At 41.2% G+C, this 21,118-nt stretch overlaps 2 protein-coding genes across 3 annotated transcripts in view; one reads left to right on the top strand and one right to left on the bottom strand.

The window, feature by feature from the left end:
• Positions 1-21,118, top strand: part of LOC133665111 (crystallin J1A-like) — a 71,838-nt gene that overhangs the window by 14,111 nt on the left and 36,609 nt on the right. The gene's annotated exons all lie outside the window — the stretch shown is intronic.
• LOC133665466 (zinc finger protein 865-like) overlaps positions 17,681-21,118 on the bottom strand; it is an 11,312-nt gene continuing 7,874 nt past the window's right edge. For both annotated transcript variants that reach the window (XM_062070767.1, XM_062070768.1), the window contains exon 4: positions 17,681-18,789. In XM_062070767.1, the coding sequence (XP_061926751.1) occupies positions 17,822-18,789 (968 nt within the window). In that variant the 3' untranslated portion in view covers positions 17,681-17,821. The remainder of the gene's footprint in view (positions 18,790-21,118) is intronic.

The raw sequence follows: 21,118 nt of genomic DNA, 5'->3' as shown, positions 1-21,118 counted from the left end.
ACGAAACAAAAACCTCTATGTAGGTCTCACTCAGGACTACCACTGGACAAAAGTATTGGACACCTAGGACTAGCACCTGCCAGAAGGCGGACCCGACCAATGCTGCTTGCAGCTTTAATTATTATTATTATACCGGCCGCCTCTTCGAACAGCAATTTGACCCACTTAACATGCTCCAAAACTCACCAAATTTGACACACAAGTCAGAACCTGCGAAAATTGCTTGTTAATAACAAAACCAAACCCCAAAAATAAAAATTGCGCTCTAGCGCCCCCTAGGAAAAAAAAAAAAAAAACTGCCTGTAACTCCCACTAGGAAGGTCGTAGAGACATGAAACAAAAACCTGTATGTAGGTCTGCTAAAGACCTACAACTCATAATTTTACATCGTCGGGCGAAAACCAACAGGAAGTTGGCAATTTCCCCTTCAAGACAAAAATGTACTAAAAACACTGTTTTTTACGTCTTTGACCTCTAATTTGACCCCCTTAAAATACTTCAAAACTCACCAAACTTCTCACACACATCGGGACTGGTAGAAATTGCGATCTCAAAAAATAACCGAACCCCGAAAATCAAAATTGTGCCCTTGAGCAATTTTTACATAAAACTGAGAAAAAACTGCTTTTTAGAGGAAAACTCAGACAAAACTGCTTATAACTTCCGGTAGGAACGTCGTAGAGACATGAAACAAATACCTCTATGTAGGTCTTGTCTAGACCTACATTTCATAGATTGACATCCTTCAGCGAAAATCTACAGGAAGTTTGTAATCTCCATTTCAAAACAACATTTTTGTACCAAACGGTCACCAAACATCAAACATTATCTCCTCTGAGCGCGTTTGTCGTTTCGGCTTCAAACTGCTACAGGAGAGAGATTGAACCCTTCTGATTAAAAGATGCGTACGGATAATGATTAAGTGCTACCGTTTTGATTTTACGAGCCTTCAAAGACCCGCAGCACTGATGCTGCTACGGTGCCAAAAATGACAACGAAACTGCAATTAGACCTTCTTTGGCCTCAATACACACAATAGCCTATAATGACAATGTGAACTCAGACACAACTTCCTCTAACTCCCAGTACCAATATCGTAGAGACACGAAACAAAAACCTCTATGTAGGTCTCACTCAGGACTACCACTGGACTAAAATATTGGACACCTAGGACTAGCACCGGCCAAAAGGCGGACCCGACCAATGCTGCTTGCAGCTTTAATTAGGGTCCGCCCTGTACCCTGTACAAAGGACTCCCTCAGGGAGTCCTTTGTACTGGTTACAAAGGAACCTATTGTATTTGTAATGTTTATTAGGGTCCGCACAGGACCTTTTCAAAAGGAATCCCAAAGGGAGTCCTTTTGCAATGGGACGAAAGGACCCTATTGAAATTGTAATGTTTTATTATTCTTTATTATTATTATTCTTCCGCTCCGTTGCGCACTACTTTGACCCCCTTAACATGCTTCAAAACTCACCAAATTTTTTACACACATCCAAAAAGTGGGCCAGATCAAGTTATACAAAAACCAAACCCCAAAACACAAAATTGAGCTCTAGCGCCCCCTAGGAAAAAAAACAAACAAACTGCCTGTAACTCCCACTACGAAGGTCGTAGAGACATGAAACAAAAACCTGTATGTAGGTCTGCTCTAGACCTACAACTCATAATGACACATTCTCGGGCGAAAATCAACAGGAAATTGGCAATTTACCTTTTTTGACAAAAATGTACTAAAAACACTGTTTTTTACATCTTTGACCTCTAATTTGACCCCCTTAACATACTTCAAAACTCACCAAACTTCGCACACACATTGGGACTGGTAGAAATTGCGATCTCAAAAAAAAACCGAACCCCGAAACTCAAAATTGTGCTCTAGAGCAATTTTTTAATAAAACAGAGAAAAAAATGCTTTTTAGAGGAAAACTCAGACAAAACTGCTTATAACTTCCGGTAGGAACGTCGTAGAGACATGAAACAAATACCTCTACGTAGGTCTCATTTAGACCTACATTTCATACATTGACACCCTTCAGCAAAAATCAACAGGAAGTTTGTTATCTCCATTTCAAAACAACATTTTTGTACCAAACGGTCACCAAACATCAAACATTATCTCCTCTGAGCGCGTTTGTCGTTTCGGCTTCAAACTGCTACAGGAGAGAGATTGAACCCTTCTGATTAAAAGTTCTATACGGATTTTTATTTAGTGCTACCGTTTTGATTTTACGAGCCTTCAAAGACCCGCAGCACTAAAGTTGCTACGGTGCCAAAAATGACAACGAAAATGCAATTAGACCTTCTTTGGCCTCAATACACACAATAGCCTATAATGACAATGTGAACTCAGACACAACTTCCTCTAACTCCCAGTACCAATATCGTAGAGACACGAAACAAAAACCTCTATGTAGGTCTCACTCAGGACTACCACTGGACAAAAGTATTGGACACCTAGGACTAGCACCTGCCAGAAGGCGGACCCGACCAATGCTGCTTGCAGCTTTAATTATTATTATTATTCCGCAGCTTTGCGCACTACTTAGACCCCCTTAACATACTTCAAAACTCACCAAATTTTTTACACACATCCAAAAAGTGTGCCAGCAGACTTTAATATAAAAACCTAACCCCAAAACACAAAATTGAGCTCTAGCGCCCCCTAGGAAAAAAAAAAAACAGACTGCCTCTAACTCCCACTAGGAAGGTCGTAGAGACATGAAACAAAAACCTGTATGTAGGTCTGCTAAAGACCTACAACTCATAATGACACATTCTCGGGCGAAAATCAACAGGAAATTGGCAATTTACCTTTTTTGACAAAAATGTACTAAAAACACTGTTTTTTACATCTTTGACCTCTAATTTGACCCCCTTAAAATACTTCAAAACTCACCAAACTTCGCACACACATTGGGACTGGTAGAAATTGCGATCTCAAAAAAAACCGAACCCCGAAACTCAAAATTGTGCTCTAGAGCAATTTTTTAATAAAACAGAGAAAAAAATGCTTTTTAGAGGAAAACTCAGACAAAACTGCTTATAACTTCCGGTAGGAACGTCGTAGAGACATGAAACAAATACCTCTATGTAGGTCTTGTCTAGACCTACATTTCATAGATTGACATCCTTCAGCGAAAATCAACAGGAAGTTTGTTATCTCCATTTCAAAACAACATTTTTGTACCAAACGGTCACCAAACATCAAACATTATCTCCTCCGAGCGCGTTTGTCGTTTCGGCTTCAAACTGCTACAGGAGAGAGATTGAACCCTTCTGATGAAAAGTTGACCAAAGAGTGGTGATTAGTGCTACCGTTTAGATTTTACGCGCCTTCAAAGACCCGCAGCACTGATGCTGCTACGGTGTCAAAAATGACAACGAAACTGCGATTAGACCTTCTTTGGCCTCAATACACACAATAGCCTATAATGACAATGTGAACTCAGACACAACTTCCTCTAACTCCCAGTACCAATATCGTAGAGACACGAAACAAAAACCTCTATGTAGGTCTCACTCAGGACTACCACTGGACAAAAGTATTGGACACCTAGGACTAGCACCGGCCAGAAGGCGGACCCGACCAATGCTGCTTGCAGCTTTAATTATTAGGGTCCGCATGTACCCTGTAAAAAGGACTCCCCCAGGGAGTCCTTTGTACTGGTTACAAAGGAACCTATTGAATTTGTAATGTTTATTATTAGGGTCCGCACAGGACCTTTTCAAAAGGAATCCCAAAGGGAGTCCTTTTGCAATGGGACGAAAGGACCCTATTGAAATTGTAAGGTTTTATTATTAGGGTCCGCCCTGTACCCTGTACAAAGGACTCCCTCAGGGAGTCCTTTGTACTGGTTACAAAGGAACCTATTGTATTTGTAAGGTTTTATTATTCTTTCTTTCTTTCTTTCTTCTTCCGCAGCTTTGCGCACTACTTCGCCCCCCTTAACATGCTTCAAAACTCACCAAATTTTTTACACACATCCAAAAAGTGTGCCAGCAGACTTTAATATAAAAACCTAACCCCAAAACACAAAATTGAGCTCTAGCGCCCCCTAGGAAAAAAAAAAAACAGACTGCCTGTAACTCCCACTAGGAAGGTCGTAGAGACATGAAACAAAAACCTGTATGTAGGTCTGCTCTAGACCTACAACTCATTATTATTATTTTTCTTTCTTCCGCACCGTCGCGCGCTGCTTAGCCCCCTTTAACATGCTTCAAAACTCACCAAATTTGACATACACATTAAACCCCGGGTACAGCACACTTTAGTGGTAAAAAAAAATACCAAAAAACAACATTGCTCTCTAGCGCCCCCTAGGAAGAAAAATGCCTCTAACTCCCACTAGGAAGGTCGTAGAGACATGAAACAAAAACCTGTATGTAGGTCTCAGTTAGACCTACAATTCATAATTTCACTTCTTCGGGCGAAAACCAACAGGAAGTTGGCAATTTCCCCTTCAAGACAAAAAATGACTAAAAACACTCATTTTTGATTTTTGACCTCTAATTTGACCCCCTTAAAATACTTCAAAACTCACCAAAATTCGCACACACATCGGGACTGGTGGAAACTGTGATCTAAAAAAAAAACCAAATCCCAAAACTCAAAATTGTGCTCTACATAATTTTTGGAAAAAAAAGAGAAAAAACTGCTCCTCAGAGGAAAAATCGGACAAAACTGCTTGTAACTTCCGGTAGGAACGTCGTAGAGACATGAAAAAAATACCTCTACGTAGGTCTCATTTAGACCTACATTTCATACATTGACACCCTTCAGCAAAAATCAACAGGAAGTTTGTTATCTCCATTTCAAAACAACATTTTTGTACCAAACGGTCACCAAACATCAAACATTATCTCCTCTGAGCCCGTTTGTCGTTTCGGCTTCAAACTGCTACAGGAGAGAGATTGAACCCTTCTGATTAAAAGTTGACGACGGATAATGATTAAGTGCTACCGTTTTGATTTTACGAGCCTTCAAAGACCCGCAGCACTAAAGTTGCTACGGTGCCAAAAATGACAACGAAACTGCGATTAGACCTTCTTTGGCCTCAATACACACAATAGCCTATAATGACAATGTGAACTCAGACACAACTTCCTCTAACTCCCAGTACCAATATCGTAGAGACACGAAACAAAAACCTCTATGTAGGTCTCACTCAGGACTACCACTGGACAAAAGTATTGGACACCTAGGACTAGCACCGGCCAGAAGGCGGACCCGACCAATGCTGCTTGCAGCTTTAATTATTATTATTATTATTATTATTATACCGGCCGCCTCTTCGAACAGCAATTTGACCCACTTAACATGCTCCAAAACTCACCAAATTTGACACACAAGTCAGGACCTGCGAAAATTGCTTGTTAATAACAAAACCAAACCCCAAAAATAAAAATTGCGCTCTAGCGCCCCCTAGGAAAAAAACAAAACAAACTGCCTGTAACTCCCACTAGGAAGGTCGTAGAGACATGAAACAAAAACCTGTATGTAGGTCTGCTAAAGACCTACATCTCATAATTTTACATCGTCGGGCGAAAACCAACAGGAAGTTGGCAATTTCCCCTTCAAGACAAAAATGTACTAAAAACACTGTTTTTTACGTCTTTGACCTCTAATTTGACCCCCTTAAAATACTTCAAAACTCACCAAACTTCTCACACACATCGGGACTGGTAGAAATTGCGATCTCAAAAAATAACCGAACCCCGAAAATCAAAATTGTGCCCTTGAGCAATTTTTACATAAAACTGAGAAAAAACTGCTTTTTAGAGGAAAACTCAGACAAAACTGCTTATAACTTCCGGTAGGAACGTCGTAGAGACATGAAACAAATACCTCTATGTAGGTCTTGCCTAGACCTACATTTCATACATTGACACCCTTCAGCAAAAATCAACAGGAAGTTTGTTATCTCCATTTCAAAACAACATTTTTGTACCAAACGGTCACCAAACATCAAACATTATCTCCTCTGAGCGCGTTTGTCGTTTCGGCTTCAAACTGCTACAGGAGAGAGATTGAACCCTTCTGATTAAAAGTTGACGAAAGAGTGGTGATTAGTGCTACCGTTTTGATTTTACGCGCCTTCAAAGACCCGCAGCACTGATGCTGCTACGGTGCCAAAAATGACAACGAAACTGCAATTAGACCTTCTTTGGCCTCAATACACACAATACCCTATAATGACAATGTGAACTCAGACACAACTTCCTCTAACTCCCAGTACGCATATCGTAGAGACACGAAACAAAAACCTCTATGTAGGTCTCACTCAGGACTACCACTGGACTAAAGTATTGGACACCTAGGACTAGCACCGGCCAAAAGGCGGACCCGACCAATGCTGCTTGCAGCTTTAATTATTATTATTATTATTATTATTATACCGACCCCACAAAGAACGCTAATTTGACCCACTTAACATGCTCCAAAACTCACCAAATTTGACACACAAGTCAGGACCTGCGAAAATTGCAAGTTATTAACAAAACCAACCCCCAAAAATAAAAATTGCGCTCTAGCGCCCCCTAGGAAAAAAAAAAAACAAACTGCCTGTAACTCCCACTAGGAAGGTCGTAGAGACATGAAACAAAAACCTGTATGTAGGTCTGCTCTAGACCTACAACTCATAATGACACATTCTCGGGCGAAAATCAACAGGAAATTGGCAATTTACCATTTTTGACAAAAATGTCCTAAAAACACTGTTTTTTACATCTTTGACCTCTAATTTGACCCCCTTAAAATACTTCAAAACTCACCAAACTTCGCACACACATTGGGACTGGTAGAAATTGCGATCTCAAAAAAAAACCGAACCCCGAAACTCAAAATTGTGCTCTAGAGCAATTTTTTAATAAAACAGAGAAAAAACTGCTTTTTAGAGGAAAACTCAGACAAAACTGCTTGTAACTTCCGGTAGGAACGTCGTAGAGACATGAAAAAAATACCTCTATGTAGGTCTCATTTAGACCTACATTTCATACATTGACACCCTTCAGCAAAAATCAACAGGAAGTTTGTTATCTCCATTTCAAAACAACATTTTTGTACCAAACGGTCACCAAACATCAAACATTATCTCCTCTGAGCGCGTTTGTCGTTTCGGCTTCAAACTGCTACAGGAGAGAGATTGAACCCTTCTGATTAAAAGTTGACGACGGCGTTGTGATTAGGGCTACCGTTTTGATTTTACGAGCCTTCAAAGACCCGCAGCACTAAAGTTGCTACGGTGCCAAAAATGACAACGAAAATGCAATTAGACCTTCTTTGGCCTCAATACACACAATAGCCTATAATGACAATGTGAACTCAGACACAACTTCCTCTAACTCCCAGTACCAATATCGTAGAGACACGAAACAAAAACCTCTATGTAGGTCTCACTCAGGACTACCACTGGACTAAAGTATTGGACACCTAGGACTAGCACCTGCCAGAAGGCGGACCCGACCAATGCTGCTTGCAGCTTTAATTAGGGTCCGCCCTGTACCCTGTACAAAGGACTCCCTCAGGGAGTCCTTTGTACTGGTTACAAAGGAACCTATTGTATTTGTAAGGTTTTATTATTCTTTATTATTATTATTCCGCACCGTCGCGCACTACTTTGCCCCCCTTAACATGCTTCAAAACTCACCAAATTTTTTACACACATCCAAACTCGGGTAGAGCCCACTTTAGTTAAAAAACCAAACCCAAAAAAATACACTTGCTCTCTAGCGCCCCCTAGGTAGAAAACTGCCTATAACTCCCACTAGGAAGGTCGTAGAGACATGAAACCAAAACCTGTATGTAGGTCTCAGTTAGACCTACAATTCATAATTTCACTTCTTCGGGCGAAAACCAACAGGAAGTTGGCAATTTTCCCTTCAAGACAAAAAATGACTAAAAACACTCATTTTTGATTTTTGACCTCTAATTTGACCCCCTTAAAATACTTCAAAACTCACCAAAATTCGCACACACATCGGGACTGCGGGAAACTGCGATCTAAAAAAAAACCGAATCCCAAAACTCAAAATTGTGCTCTACATAATTTTTGGGAAAAAAAGAGAAAAAACTGCTCCTCAGAGGAAAAATCTGACAAAACTGCTTGTAACTTCCGGTAGGAACGTCGTAGAGACATGAAAAAAATACCTCTACGTAGGTCTTGCCTGGACCTACATTTCATAGATTGACATCCTTCAGCAAATATCAACAGGAAGTTTGCTATTTCTCCTTCAAACCATCATTTTTGTTACAACCGGTCACCAAACATCAAACATTATCTCCTCTGAGTGCGTTTGTCGTTTCGGCTTCAAACTGCTACAGGAGAGAGATTGAACCCTTCTGATTAAAAGTTGACGAAAGAGTTGTGATTAGTGCTACCGTTTTGATTTTACGCGCCTTCAAAGACCCGCAGCACTAAAGTTGCTACGGTGCCAAAAATGACAACGAAACTGCGATTAGACCTTCTTTGGCCTCAATACACACAATAGCCTATAATGACAATGTGACCTCAGACACAACTTCCTCTAACTCCCAGTACCAATATCGTAGAGACACGAAACAAAAACCTCTATGTAGGTCTCACTCAGGACTACCTCTGGACTAAAGTATTGGACACCTAGGACTAGCACCTGCCAAAAGGCGGACCCGACCAATGCTGCTTGCAGCTTTAATTATTATTATTATTATACCGCAGCTTTGCGCACTACTTCGCCCCCCTTAACATGCTTCAAAACTCACCAAATTTTTTACACACATCCAAAAAGTGTGCCAGCAGACTTTAATATAAAAACCTAACCCCAAAACACAAAATTGAGCTCTAGCGCCCCCTAGGAAAAAAAAAAAACAAACTGCCTGTAACTCCCACTAGGAAGGTCGTAGAGACATGAAACAAAAACCTGTATGTAGGTCTGCTCTAGACCTACAACTCATAATGACACATTCTCGGGCGAAAATCAACAGGAAATTGGCAATTTACCATTTTTGACAAAAATGTCCTAAAAACACTGTTTTTTACATCTTTGACCTCTAATTTGACCCCCTTAAAATACTTCAAAACTCACCAAACTTCTCACACACATCGGGACTGGTAGAAATTGCGCTCTCAAAAAATAACCGAACCCCGAAACTCAAAATTGTGCTCTACAGCAATTTTTTTATAAAACTGACAAAAAACTGCTCCTCAGAGGAAATCTCTGACAAAACTGCTTGTAACTTCCGGTAGGAACGTCGTAGAGACATGAAAAAAATACCTCTACGTAGGTCTCATTTAGACCTACATTTCATACATTGACACCCTTCAGCAAAAATCAACAGGAAGTTTTTTATCTCCATTTCAAAACAACATTTTTGTACCAAACGGTCACCAAACATCAAACATTATCTCCTCTGAGCGCGTTTGTCGTTTCGGCTTCAAACTGCTACAGGAGAGAGATTGAACCCTTCTGATTAAAAGTTGACGACGGCTTTTTATTTAGTGCTACCGTTTTGATTTTACGAGCCTTCAAAGACCCGCAGCACTGATGCTGCTACGGTGCCAAAAATGACAACGAAACTGCAATTAGACCTTCTTTGGCCTCAATACACACAATACCCTATAATGACAATGTGAACTCAGACACAACTTCCTCTAACTCCCAGTACGAATATCGTAGAGACACGAAACAAAAACCTCTATGTAGGTCTCACTCAGGACTACCACTGGACAAAAGTATTGGACACCTAGGACTAGCACCTGCCAGAAGGCGGACCCGACCAATGCTGCTTGCAGCTTTAATTATTCTTTATTCTTTATTAATATTATTCCGCAGCTTTGCGCACTACTTTGCCCTCCTTAACATGCTTCAAAACTCACCAAATTTGACACACAAATAGAAAAACGTGACCCAAAAACTTTAGTAAAAAAACCTAACCCCAAAAGTCAAAATTGCGCTCCAGCGCCCCCTAGGAAGAAAACTGCCTGTAACTCCCAGTGCGAATGTCGTAGAGACATGAAACAAAAACCTCTATGTAGGTCTCTCTTAGACCTACTTTTTATTAATTAATTTCTTCGGGCAAAAATCAACAGGAAGTTGGCAATTTCCCCTTCAAGACAAAAAAGGACTAAAAACACTAATTTTTGCCTCTTTGAGCTGTAATTTGACCACCTTAAAATACTTAAAAACTCACCAAACTTTTTACACACATCAGGACTGGTGGAAATTGCGATGTAAAAAAAAAACTGAACCCCAAAACTCAAAATTGCGCTCTATTTTTGAATAAAACAGAGACAAAACTGCTCCTCGGAGGAAAACTCAGACAAAACTGCTTGTAACTTCCGGTAGGAACGTCTTAGAGACATGAAACAAATACCTCTATGTAGGTCTCACCTAGACCTACATTTCATAGATTGACATCCTTCAGCAAAAATCAACAGGAAGTTTGCAATCCCTCCTTCAAAACAACATTTTTGTTAAAACCGGTCACCAAACATTATCTCCTCTGAGCGCGTTTGTCGTTTCGGCTTCAAACTACTACAGGAGAGAGATTGAACCCTTCTGATTAAAAGTTGACGACGGCGTTTTGATACGTGCTACCGTTTTGATTTTACGAGCTTTCAAAAACCGGCTGCGCTAAAGCTGCTGCTCTGCTTTTACGAGCCTTCAAAGAAAACAACCACTGTGCAGCGGCACCTAGGAAAAAACCACAGACAACACTTCCTCTAACTCCCAGTACGAATAGCGTAGAGACATGAAACAAAAACCTCTATGTAGGTCTGACTTAGAGCTAGATTTCATACACTGACATCCTTCAGCAAAAATCAACAGGCAGTTGGCAATCACCCCTTCAAAACAAAAGTTTCATAAAAACACTCATTTTTGCCTCTTTGAGCTGTAATTTGACCACCTTAAAATACTTCAAAACTCACCAAACTTTTTACACACATCAGGACTGGCGGAAACTGCGATTTAATTAGGACTAGCACCTGCCAAAATGCGGACCCGACCAACGCTGCTTGCAGCTTTAATTTTATTTTATTTTTTTCTTATAAAATAAAAGTGAGCTTTTGTTAAACCAAATATTGTTTTTTTCCATACACAACAACCTATCTGGACTCGATAAGAGAATCGATAATGGGCTCGAACTTGATCATTTCTTATCAAACATCATCCCTACTCGAGACTTGACTTGAGGGCAAAGACTTGAGACTTACAGAACAATGACTTGGTCCCACCTCTGGTGACTGCCATCTACTGGTCACATAAATATTTAAAAAAGTACATTTACCGCCCGGGCGAAGCGTTTTAATAAACATCAATACCAGTTGGACTTTTAAGAAATATTTATTAATACTTTTGACATAAAATGGTTACAATAGAAAGCCTTCATCCTGAACATGAACTCTCCCAATGTTGGCATACAATCAGTAGTGGAGGGAAAAGAAAAGTAAACGGATGGTAAAATATTACAACATATGAATAAAAAAAAGTGGCTTTAAAGTACAAAAAAAGACTACAAATAAACATCAACAAGTAGCCTTAAAACAGTAGTTGGTTTGGTTGCAGACTACACCAAAATAGTGGTACTGCTAACTAGTAACTATAAAAACATTGTAAAGTATTACTATAAAAAAAGTACAAAAAAACATGAGTTTCAAAAAAAGTGGCTTTAAAGTACAGATAAACATAAAAAAAAGTAGCATTATTACAGTAGTTGGTTTGGTTGCACAGTACACCAAAAATAGTATTACAGAAATACCTCTTTGAGGATATCACATATGATATTTGCTCTAATATTGGATTCCAATGTGTACTTTTTTAATATACAAGAAGCTGCCAGATACAATCTAACACATTCTTTTAATGTAATTAGCAATTACACACATACAGTGTGTTGTATACTTCCATCAACTTGTACTTAACACAATGTAGTACAACCTGAGGTACTTCCATCAACTTGTACTAAACACAATGTAGTACAACTTGAGATACTTCCATCAACTTGTACTAAACACAATGTAGTACAACTTGAGATACTTCCATCAACTTGTACTAAACACAATGTAGTACAACTTGAGATACTTCCATCAACTTGTACTAAACACAATGTAGTACAACTTGAGATACTTCCATCAACTTGTACTAAACACAATGTAGTACAACTTGAGATACTTCCATCAACTTGTACTAAACACAATGTAGTACAACTTGAGATACTTCCATCAACTTGTACTAAACACAATGTAGTACAACCTGAGGTACTTCCATCAACTTGTACTAAACACAATGTAGTACAACTTGAGATACTTCCATCAACTTGTACTAAACACAATGTAGTACAACCTGAGGTACTTCCATCAACTTGTACTTTTAACACAATGTAGTACAACCTTGGCAAACAGTATGTTGTATACTTCAATCAACGTGTACTAAACACAATGTAGTACAACCTGAGATACTTCCATCAACTTGTACTAAACACAATGTAGTACAACCTTAGCACACAGTATGTTGTATACTTCCATCAACTTGTACTTTTAACACAATGTAGTACAACCTTAGCACACAGTATGTTGTATACTTCAATCAACGTGTACTAAACACAATGTAGTACAACTTGAGATACTTCCATCAACTTGTACTAAACACAATGTAGTACAACCTGAGTACACAGTATGCTGTATACTTCAATCAACTTGTACTAAACACAATGTAGTACAACCTGAGTACACAGTATGTTGTATACTTCAATCAACGTGTACTAAACACAATGTAGTACAACCTGAGTACACAGTATGTTTAATACTTCAATCAACGTGTACTAAACACAATGTAGTACAACCTGAGTACACAGTATGTTTAACACTTCAATCAACGTGTACTAAACACAATGTAGTACAACCTGAGGTACTTCCATCAACGTGTACTAAACACAATGTAGTACAACCTGAGTACACAGTATGTTTAATACTTCAATCAACGTGTACTAAACACAATGTAGTACAACCTGAGTACACAGTATGTTTAACACTTCAATCAACGTGTACTAAACACAATGTAGTACAACCTGAGGTACTTCCATCAACGTGTACTAAACACAATGTAGTACAACCTGAGTACACAGTATGTTTAATACTTCAATCAACGTGTACTAAACACAATGTAGTACAACCTGAGTACACAGTATGTTTAATACTTCAATCAACGTGTACTAAACACAATGTAGTACAACCTGAGTACACAGTATGCTGTATACTTCAATCAACGTGTACTAAACACAATGTAGTACAACCTGAGTACACAGTATGTTTAATACTTCAATCAACGTGTACTAAACACAATGTAGTACAACCTGAGTACATTAGCAGTACATAAAACAAAGTGAAACATGAACGGATGTGTGTTGTACTACAGATGATAAAGTGTAGTGTTTTTAGTACATCATATTTAATTGGATTCCTACAATATTCTTTGGGCTGATAATAGGAGCTGTGGGATGAAAATGTCCATTTACAGACCAGTCCAAACGCAGAATGGCTCGGTCTGTTTAAATAAGCCGAGGTGGGGCCCAAAAAAGTTGCGAGTGAAAGCACTTTGATAAAGAAAGTTTGGTTTTAAGAAAAGAACTCACAGCTACAATCCGCTTTATGTCCAATAAAGGTCAGAGTGATGTTACATTTTTTTGTTTTGTGTTCATATTTTTGGTTGTCATGACATTTTGTATTATTCCATATGGGAGAAAAGGTTTTCTCCCATTAAATGTACGTGAACATTTGGTGTGTTCCGATACCAATATTAACCCGATACGATATCAGTAGGAATCAAGAGTACATACTTTCAAAAATGTTGCCGTGTGGAATGTTAGGAAATGATTGAGTGAAGAGAACAATGGCGGGTGTAAAAAAACATTAACCATAAATGCACAAAAGTACATACTTTTATGTTGTAGTGTGGAATGTTCTAAGGGTTCAATCAAGTGAAATTACTCAAGAGCACAATGGTAGGAATGCAAGTAGAGTGTTGATTTGTGTTTTGGAGACAGAAAAACAAGGGCATGGCGCAGTAAGTTCAGTGATGCGGACACGTTTGTTACCGGATACTTTGTAATTGCTAATCCGTAAGTCATATGTGACCACAATGATGACAAATGTCCTGTGTTAGACGGCAAATAAGGACACTTGTTACGTACGAGTAGCTTGTGTGCAATTGTATGCTTAGCTGTTGTGTAGCTGCTCGCAGCCTTTAGCCTACCAGGTTTACCTTTTGTGAAGCACTTAAGTAAGTCATATGTGATTACGGTAATTATGACAATTGTCCTGTGTTAAGACAGCAATGTTGTTCAATTAAGGACACTTGTTACGTACGACTAGCTTGTGTGCTATTGTCTGCTCAGCTGTTGTGTAGCTGCTCGCAGCTTTTAGACTACCAGGTTTACCTTTTGTGAAGCACTTAAGTCATATAATTATGACAAAATGTCCTGTGTTAGACAGCAATGTTGTTCAATTAAGGACATCTGTTACATACAACTAGCTTGTGTGCTATTGTCTGCTCAGCTGTTGTGTAGCTGCTCGCAGCCTTTAGCCTACCAGGTTTATCTTTTGAGAAGGACTTAACCAAAATACAGGGAACGGTCAAACTTGTGTGCTTATCGGAAGACATCTGCCAAAGTAAACATGTATCAGACATTTTAGCTGCGAGCCGGTATCATTTTTGGGGGGGGCCGATATCGGATTGATGTCTGATATCAGCCGTGTCGTCGTGTCGTGAAATACTAAACGAGGGAATTTAGTAACAGGGATTCTCAAACTGTAGGCTCCATCTAGTGGTACGCCAAAGAATGACTTGGTGAAATGTTCGAACACGGTGTGACTGTTCAAACTGTGTATACAGTGTTACTTGTTAAAGAAAACCTTTTACTTGTTCTTGATGGACACGTGGGCCTACTTAACAAAGTGTGACTGTTCAAACTGTGTGTGTACAGTGTTACTTGTTAAAGAAAACCTTTGCCTTGTTCTTGATGGACACGTGGGCCTACTTAACACAGTGTGACTGTTCAAACGTGTGGGCTCTGTACCGAGGATGTCGTTGTGGCTTGTGCAGCCCTTTGAGACACTTGTGATTTAGGGCTATATAAGTAAACATTGATTGATTGATTGAAACTGGGTATAGTGTTACTTGTTAAAGAAAACCCTTGCCTTGTTCTCGATGGACACGTGGGCCTACTTAACACAGTGTGACTGTTCAAACTTGTTAAAGAAAACCCTTGCCTTGTTCTTGATGGACACGTGGGCCTACTTAACACAGTGTGACTGTTCAAACTGGGTATAGTGTTACTTGTTAAAGAAAACCTTTGCCTTGTTCTTGATGGACACGTGGGCTTACTTAACACAGTGTGACTGTTCAAACGTGTGGGCTCTGTACCGAGGATGTCGTTGTGGCTTGTGCAGCCCTTTGAGACACTTGTGATTTAGGGCTATATAAATAAACATTGATTGATTGATTGAAACTGGGTATACAGTGTTACTTGTTAAAGAAAACCCTTGCCTTGTTCTTGATGGACACGTGGGCCTACTTAACACAGTGTGACTGTTCAAACTTGTTAAAGAAAACCCTTGCCTTGTTCTTGAGGGACACGTGGGCCTACTGAACACAGTGTGACTGTTCAAACTGGGTATAGTGTTACTTGTTAAAGAAAACCCTTGCCTTGTTCTTGATGGACACGTGGGCCTACTTAACACAGTGTGACTGTTCAAACTGGGTATAGTGTTACTTGTTAAAGAAAACCCTTGCCTTGTTCTTGAGGGACACGTGGGCCTACTTAACACAGTGTGACTGTTCAGACTGGGTATACAGTGTAACTTGTTGAAGAAAACCCTTGCCTTGTTCTTGAGTGACACGTGGGCCTACTTAACACAGTGTGACTGTTCAAACTTGTTAAAGAAAACCCTTGCCTTGTTCTTGATGGACACGTGGGCCTACTTAACACAGTGTGACTGTTCAAACTTGTTAAAGAAAACCCTTGTCTTGTTCTTGATGGACACGTGGGCCTACTTAACACAGTGTGACTGTTCAAACTTGTTAAAGAAAACCCTTGCCTTGTTCTTGATGGACACGTGGGCCTACTTAACACAGTGTGACTGTTCAAGCTTGTTAAAGAAAACCCTTGCCTTGTTCTTGATGGACACGTGGGCCTACTTAACAAAGTGTGACTGTTCAAGCTTGTTAAAGAAAACCCTTGCCTTGTTCTTGAGTGACACGTGGGCCTACTTAACACAGTGTGACTGTTCAAACTGGGTATATAGTGTTACTTGTTAAAGAAAACCCTTGTCTTGTTCTTGAGGGACACGTGGGCCTACTTAACACAGTGTGACTGTTCAAACTTGTTAAAGAAAACCTTTGCCTTGTTCTTGATGGACACATGTGCCTACTTAACACAGTGTGACTGTTCAAACTGTGTGTGTACAGTGTTACTTGTTAAAGAAAACCTTTGCCTTGTTCTTGATGGACACGTGGGCCTACTTAACACAGTGTGACTGTTCAAACGTGTGGGCTCTGTACCGAGGATGTCGTTGTGGCTTGTGCAGCCCTTTGAGACACTTGTGATTTAGGGCTATATAAATAAACATTGATTGATTGATTGATTGAAACTGGGTATAGTGTTACTTGTTAAAGAAAACTCTTGCCTTGTTCTTGATGGACACATGGGCCTACTTAACACAGTGTGACTGTTCAAACTGGGTATAATGTTACTTGTTAAAGAAAACCCTTGCCTTGTTCTTGATGGACACGTGGGCCTACTTAACAAAGTGTGACTGTTCAAACTTGTTAAAGAAAACCCTTGCCTTGTTCTTGATGGACACGTGGGCCTACTTAACACAGTGTGACTGTTCAAACTTGTTAAAGAAAACCCTTGCCTTGTTCTTGATGGACACGTGGGCCTACTTAACACAGTGTGACTGTTCAAACTTGTTAAAGAAAACCCTTGCCTTGTTCTTGATGGACACGTGGGCCTACTTAACACAGTGTGACTGTTCAAACTGGGTATACAGTGTTACTTGTTAAAGAAAACCCTTGCCTTGTTCTTGAGTGACACGTGGGCCTACTTAACACAGTGTGACTGTTCAAACTTGTTAAAGAAAACCCATGCCTTGTTCTTGATGGACACGTGGGCCTACTTAACACAGTGTGACTGTTCAAACTTGTTAAAGAAAACCCTTGCCTTGTTCTTGATGGACACGTGGGCCTACTTAACACAGTGTGACTGTTCAAACTTGTTAAAGAAAACCCTGGCCTTGTTCTTGAGGGACACGTGGGCCTACTTAACACAGTGTGACTGTTCAAACTTGTTAAAGAAAACCCTGGCCTTGTTCTTGAGGGACACGTGGGCCTACTTAACACAGTGTGACTGTTCAAACTTGTTAAAGAAAACCCTGGCCTTGTTCTTGAGGGACACGTGGGCCTACTTAACACAGTGTGACTGTTCAAACTTGTTAAAGAAAACCCTTGCCTTGTTCTTGAGTGACACGTGGGCCTACTTAACACAGTGTGACTGTTCAAACTTGTTAAAGAAAACCCTTGCCTTGTTCTTGATGGACACGTGGGCCTACTTAACACAGTGTGACTGTTCAAACTTATTAAAGAAAACCCTTGCCTTGTTCTTGAGTGACACGTGGGTCTACTTAACACAGTGTGACTGTTCAAACTTGTTAAAGAAAACCCTTACCTTGTTCTTGATGGACACGTGGGCCTACTTAACACAGTGTGACTGTTCAAACTGGGTATAGTGTTACTTGTTAAAGAAAACCCTTGCCTTGTTCTTGATGGACACGTGGGCCTACTACGCTACTGTAGCTGAATGTTGGTCACTGCGGTGGCACTCGGAGAACCGAGTGTTCTCTGAGGTGGTACCTGGTTTGAGAACCGCCGGTCCGAGGTAGCGGGTGGTGCGGGTGGTGGTCGGCGCTGCAAGCCGGCGATGGTCTTGAAGGAGGGCACAAAGTCCCCGCACAGGCTGAGGTTGTGCTTCTCCAGGTTCTGCATGATGCGGAACGTCTTGCCGCACAGGCTGCACTCGTAGGGTTTCTCCCCCGTGTGGAAGCGCAGGTGCGTCTTCAAGTTCTCGCGCAGGCGGAAGCTCTTGCCGCAGCTGGCGCACCTGTGCGGCCGCTCGCCCGTGTGGAACCGCAGGTGGCGGCGGAGGTTCTTCCTGAGCGCGAAGGTCTTGGCGCACTTGGCGCAGGCGTAGGGCTTCTCGCCCGTGTGGAAGCGCTCGTGGCGGCGGAGCAGCTTGCGGCGCTGGAAGGCCTTGCCGCAGACGGCGCAGGCGTAGCCGTCGCGGGAGCGCGCCACCACCTTCTGGAGGCGCCACACGTCGTCGCCGCACGGCGCGAAGCAGCACAGGCGGTGCCCCGTGTGGACGCTCTGGTGGCGCCGCAGGTCTTTGGGCAGAGGCCACGCCTTTTTGCCGCCGCCCTCCTGCATCTTGGCCTCCATCTCGGCGGCGGTCAGCAGGTTGACCAGGCGCACCACGCAGCCGCTCGCCAGCTTCTGGTCGGGAGAGGAGAGTTTCAGCTTCATCTGCAGGAAGTTGTCGCCGCCCCTTGGCACGGGGACTTGCTCCCAGAGCGTGGCCGCCCCGTCGCTGGGGGAGGGGCTGTAGGCCGTGCCCTCCGCCGTGCTCACGCGGGACGGCTGAGGCTTCGCTTCCGCGGGCGCCAGAGACTCGCAGTGCAGGATTAGCGGAAACTTCTGACTTGCCGGGACCGCGTCGTGCTGGAGGACTAGAGGCTTGTGGTCGTCTGGAGTCGCACCTGCACACACAATATTTACTTACAACTTCCTGTTTTTATACCTGTTTTCTTACAAACCCCGTTTCCATATGAGTTGGGAAATGGTGTTAGATGTAAATATAAACGGAATACAATGATTTGCAAATCATTTTCAAGCCATATTCAGTTGAATATGCTACAAGGACAACATATTTGATGTTCAAACTGATAAACTTTTTTTTTGTGTGCAAATAATCATTAACTTTAGAATTTGATGCCAGCAACACGTGACAAAGAAGTTGGGAAAGGTGGCAATAAATACTGATAAAGTTGAGGAATGCTCATCAAACACTTATTTGGAACATCCCACAGGTGAGCAGGCAAATTGGGAACAGGTGGGTGCCATGATTGGGTATAAAAGTAGATTCCATGAAATGCTCAGTCATTCACAAACAAGGATGGGGCGAGGGTCACCACTTTGTCAACAAATGCATGAGCAAATTGTTGAACAGTTTAAGAAAAACCTTTCTCAACCAGTTATTGCAAGGAATTTAGGGATTTCACCATCTACGCTCCGTAATATCATCAAAGGGTTCAGAGAATCTGGAGCAATCATTGCAGGTAAGCAGCTAAGCACGTGACCTTCCATCCCTCAGGCGGTACTGCATCAACAAGCGACATCAGTGTGTAAAGGATATCACCACACGGGCTCAGGAACACTTCAGAAAACCACTGTCAGTAACTACAGTTGGTCGCTACATCTGTAAGTGCAAGTTAAAACTCTCCTATGCAAGGCGAAAACCGTTTATCAACAACACCCAGAAACGCTGGGCCTGCGCTCACCTAAGATGGACTGATACAAAGTGGAAAAGTGTTCTGACGAGTCCACATTTCACATTGTTTTTAGAAACTGTGGACGTCGTGTCCTCCGGACCAAAGACGAAAAGAACCATCCGGATTGTTCTAGGCGCAAAGTGTAAAAGCCAGCATGTGTGATGGTATGGGGGTGTATTAGTGCCCAAGACATGGGTAACTTACACATCTGTGAAGGCACCATTAATGCTGAAAGGTACATACAGCTTTTGGAGCAACATATGTTGCCATCCAAGCAACGTTACCATGGACGCCCCTGCTTATTTCAGCAAGACAATGCCAAGCCACGTGTTACATCAACGTGGCTTCATAGTAAAAGAGTGCGGGTACTAGACTGGCCTGCCTGTAGTCCAGACCTGTCTCCCATTGAAAATGTGTGGCGCATTATGAAGCCTAAAATAGCACAAGGGAGACCCCCGGACTGTTGAACAACTTAAGCTGTACATCAAGCAAGAATGGGAAAGAATTCCACCTGAAAAGTTTCAAAAATGTGTCTCCTCAGTTCCCAAACGTTTACTGGGTGTTGTTAAAAGGAAAGGCCATGTAACACAGTGGTGAACATGCCCTTTCCCAACTACTTTGGCACGTGTTGCAGCCATGAAATTCTAAGTTAATTATTATTTGCAAAAAGTTTATGAGTTTGAACATGAAATATGTTGTCTTTGTAGCATATTCAACTGAATATGGGTTGAAAAGGATTTGCAAATCATTGTATTCCGTTTATATTTACATCTAACACCATTTCCCAACTCATATGGAAACGGGGTTTGTACATTATTTTGTGTGGCCGGCTAAATTATTTTATGTGGTCCGCCACTTTATTTTGTGTGGTCAGCTACATTATTTATTGTGGTGAGCCATATAATCTTATGTGGTCCGCCACCTAATTGTATATGGTTAGCTACATTATTTTATGTGTGCACACACATTATGCGTGGCGAAGTTGGTAGAGTGGCTGTGCCAGCAATCGGAGGGTTGCTGGTTACTGGGGTTCAATCCCCACCTCCTACCATCCTAGTCATGTCCGTTGTGTCCTTGGGCAAGACACTTCACCCTTGCTCCTGATGGCTGCTGGTTAGTGCCTTGCATGGCAGCTCCCGCCATCAGTGTGTGAATGTGTGTGTGAATGGGTGAATGTGGAAATACTGTCAAAGAGCTTTGAGTACCTTGAAGGTAGAAAAGTGCTATACAAGTATAACCCATTTATCATTTATTTATGTATTATTTAAAGTGGTCCCCCACATTATTTATTGTGGTCGGCTACATTATTTTGTGTGGCCGGCTAAATTATTGTATGTGGTCCGCCACTTTATTTTGTGTGGTCTGCCACATTATTTATTGTGGTTAGCCATATAATCTTATGTGGTCCGCCACCTTATTTTATATGGTTAGCTACATTATTCTATGTGTTCACACACATTATTTAAAGTGGTCCCCCACATTATTTATCGTAGCCGGCTAAATTATTTTATGTGGTCCGCCACTTTATTTATTGTGG

The sequence above is a fragment of the Entelurus aequoreus genome, linkage group LG14, assembly GCF_033978785.1.
Source record: "Entelurus aequoreus isolate RoL-2023_Sb linkage group LG14, RoL_Eaeq_v1.1, whole genome shotgun sequence".
NCBI classification, from domain to species: domain Eukaryota; kingdom Metazoa; phylum Chordata; class Actinopteri; order Syngnathiformes; family Syngnathidae; genus Entelurus; species Entelurus aequoreus.
The sequence above is the reverse complement of the archived record's forward strand: the minus strand, read 5'-3'. Positions and strand labels throughout refer to the sequence as shown.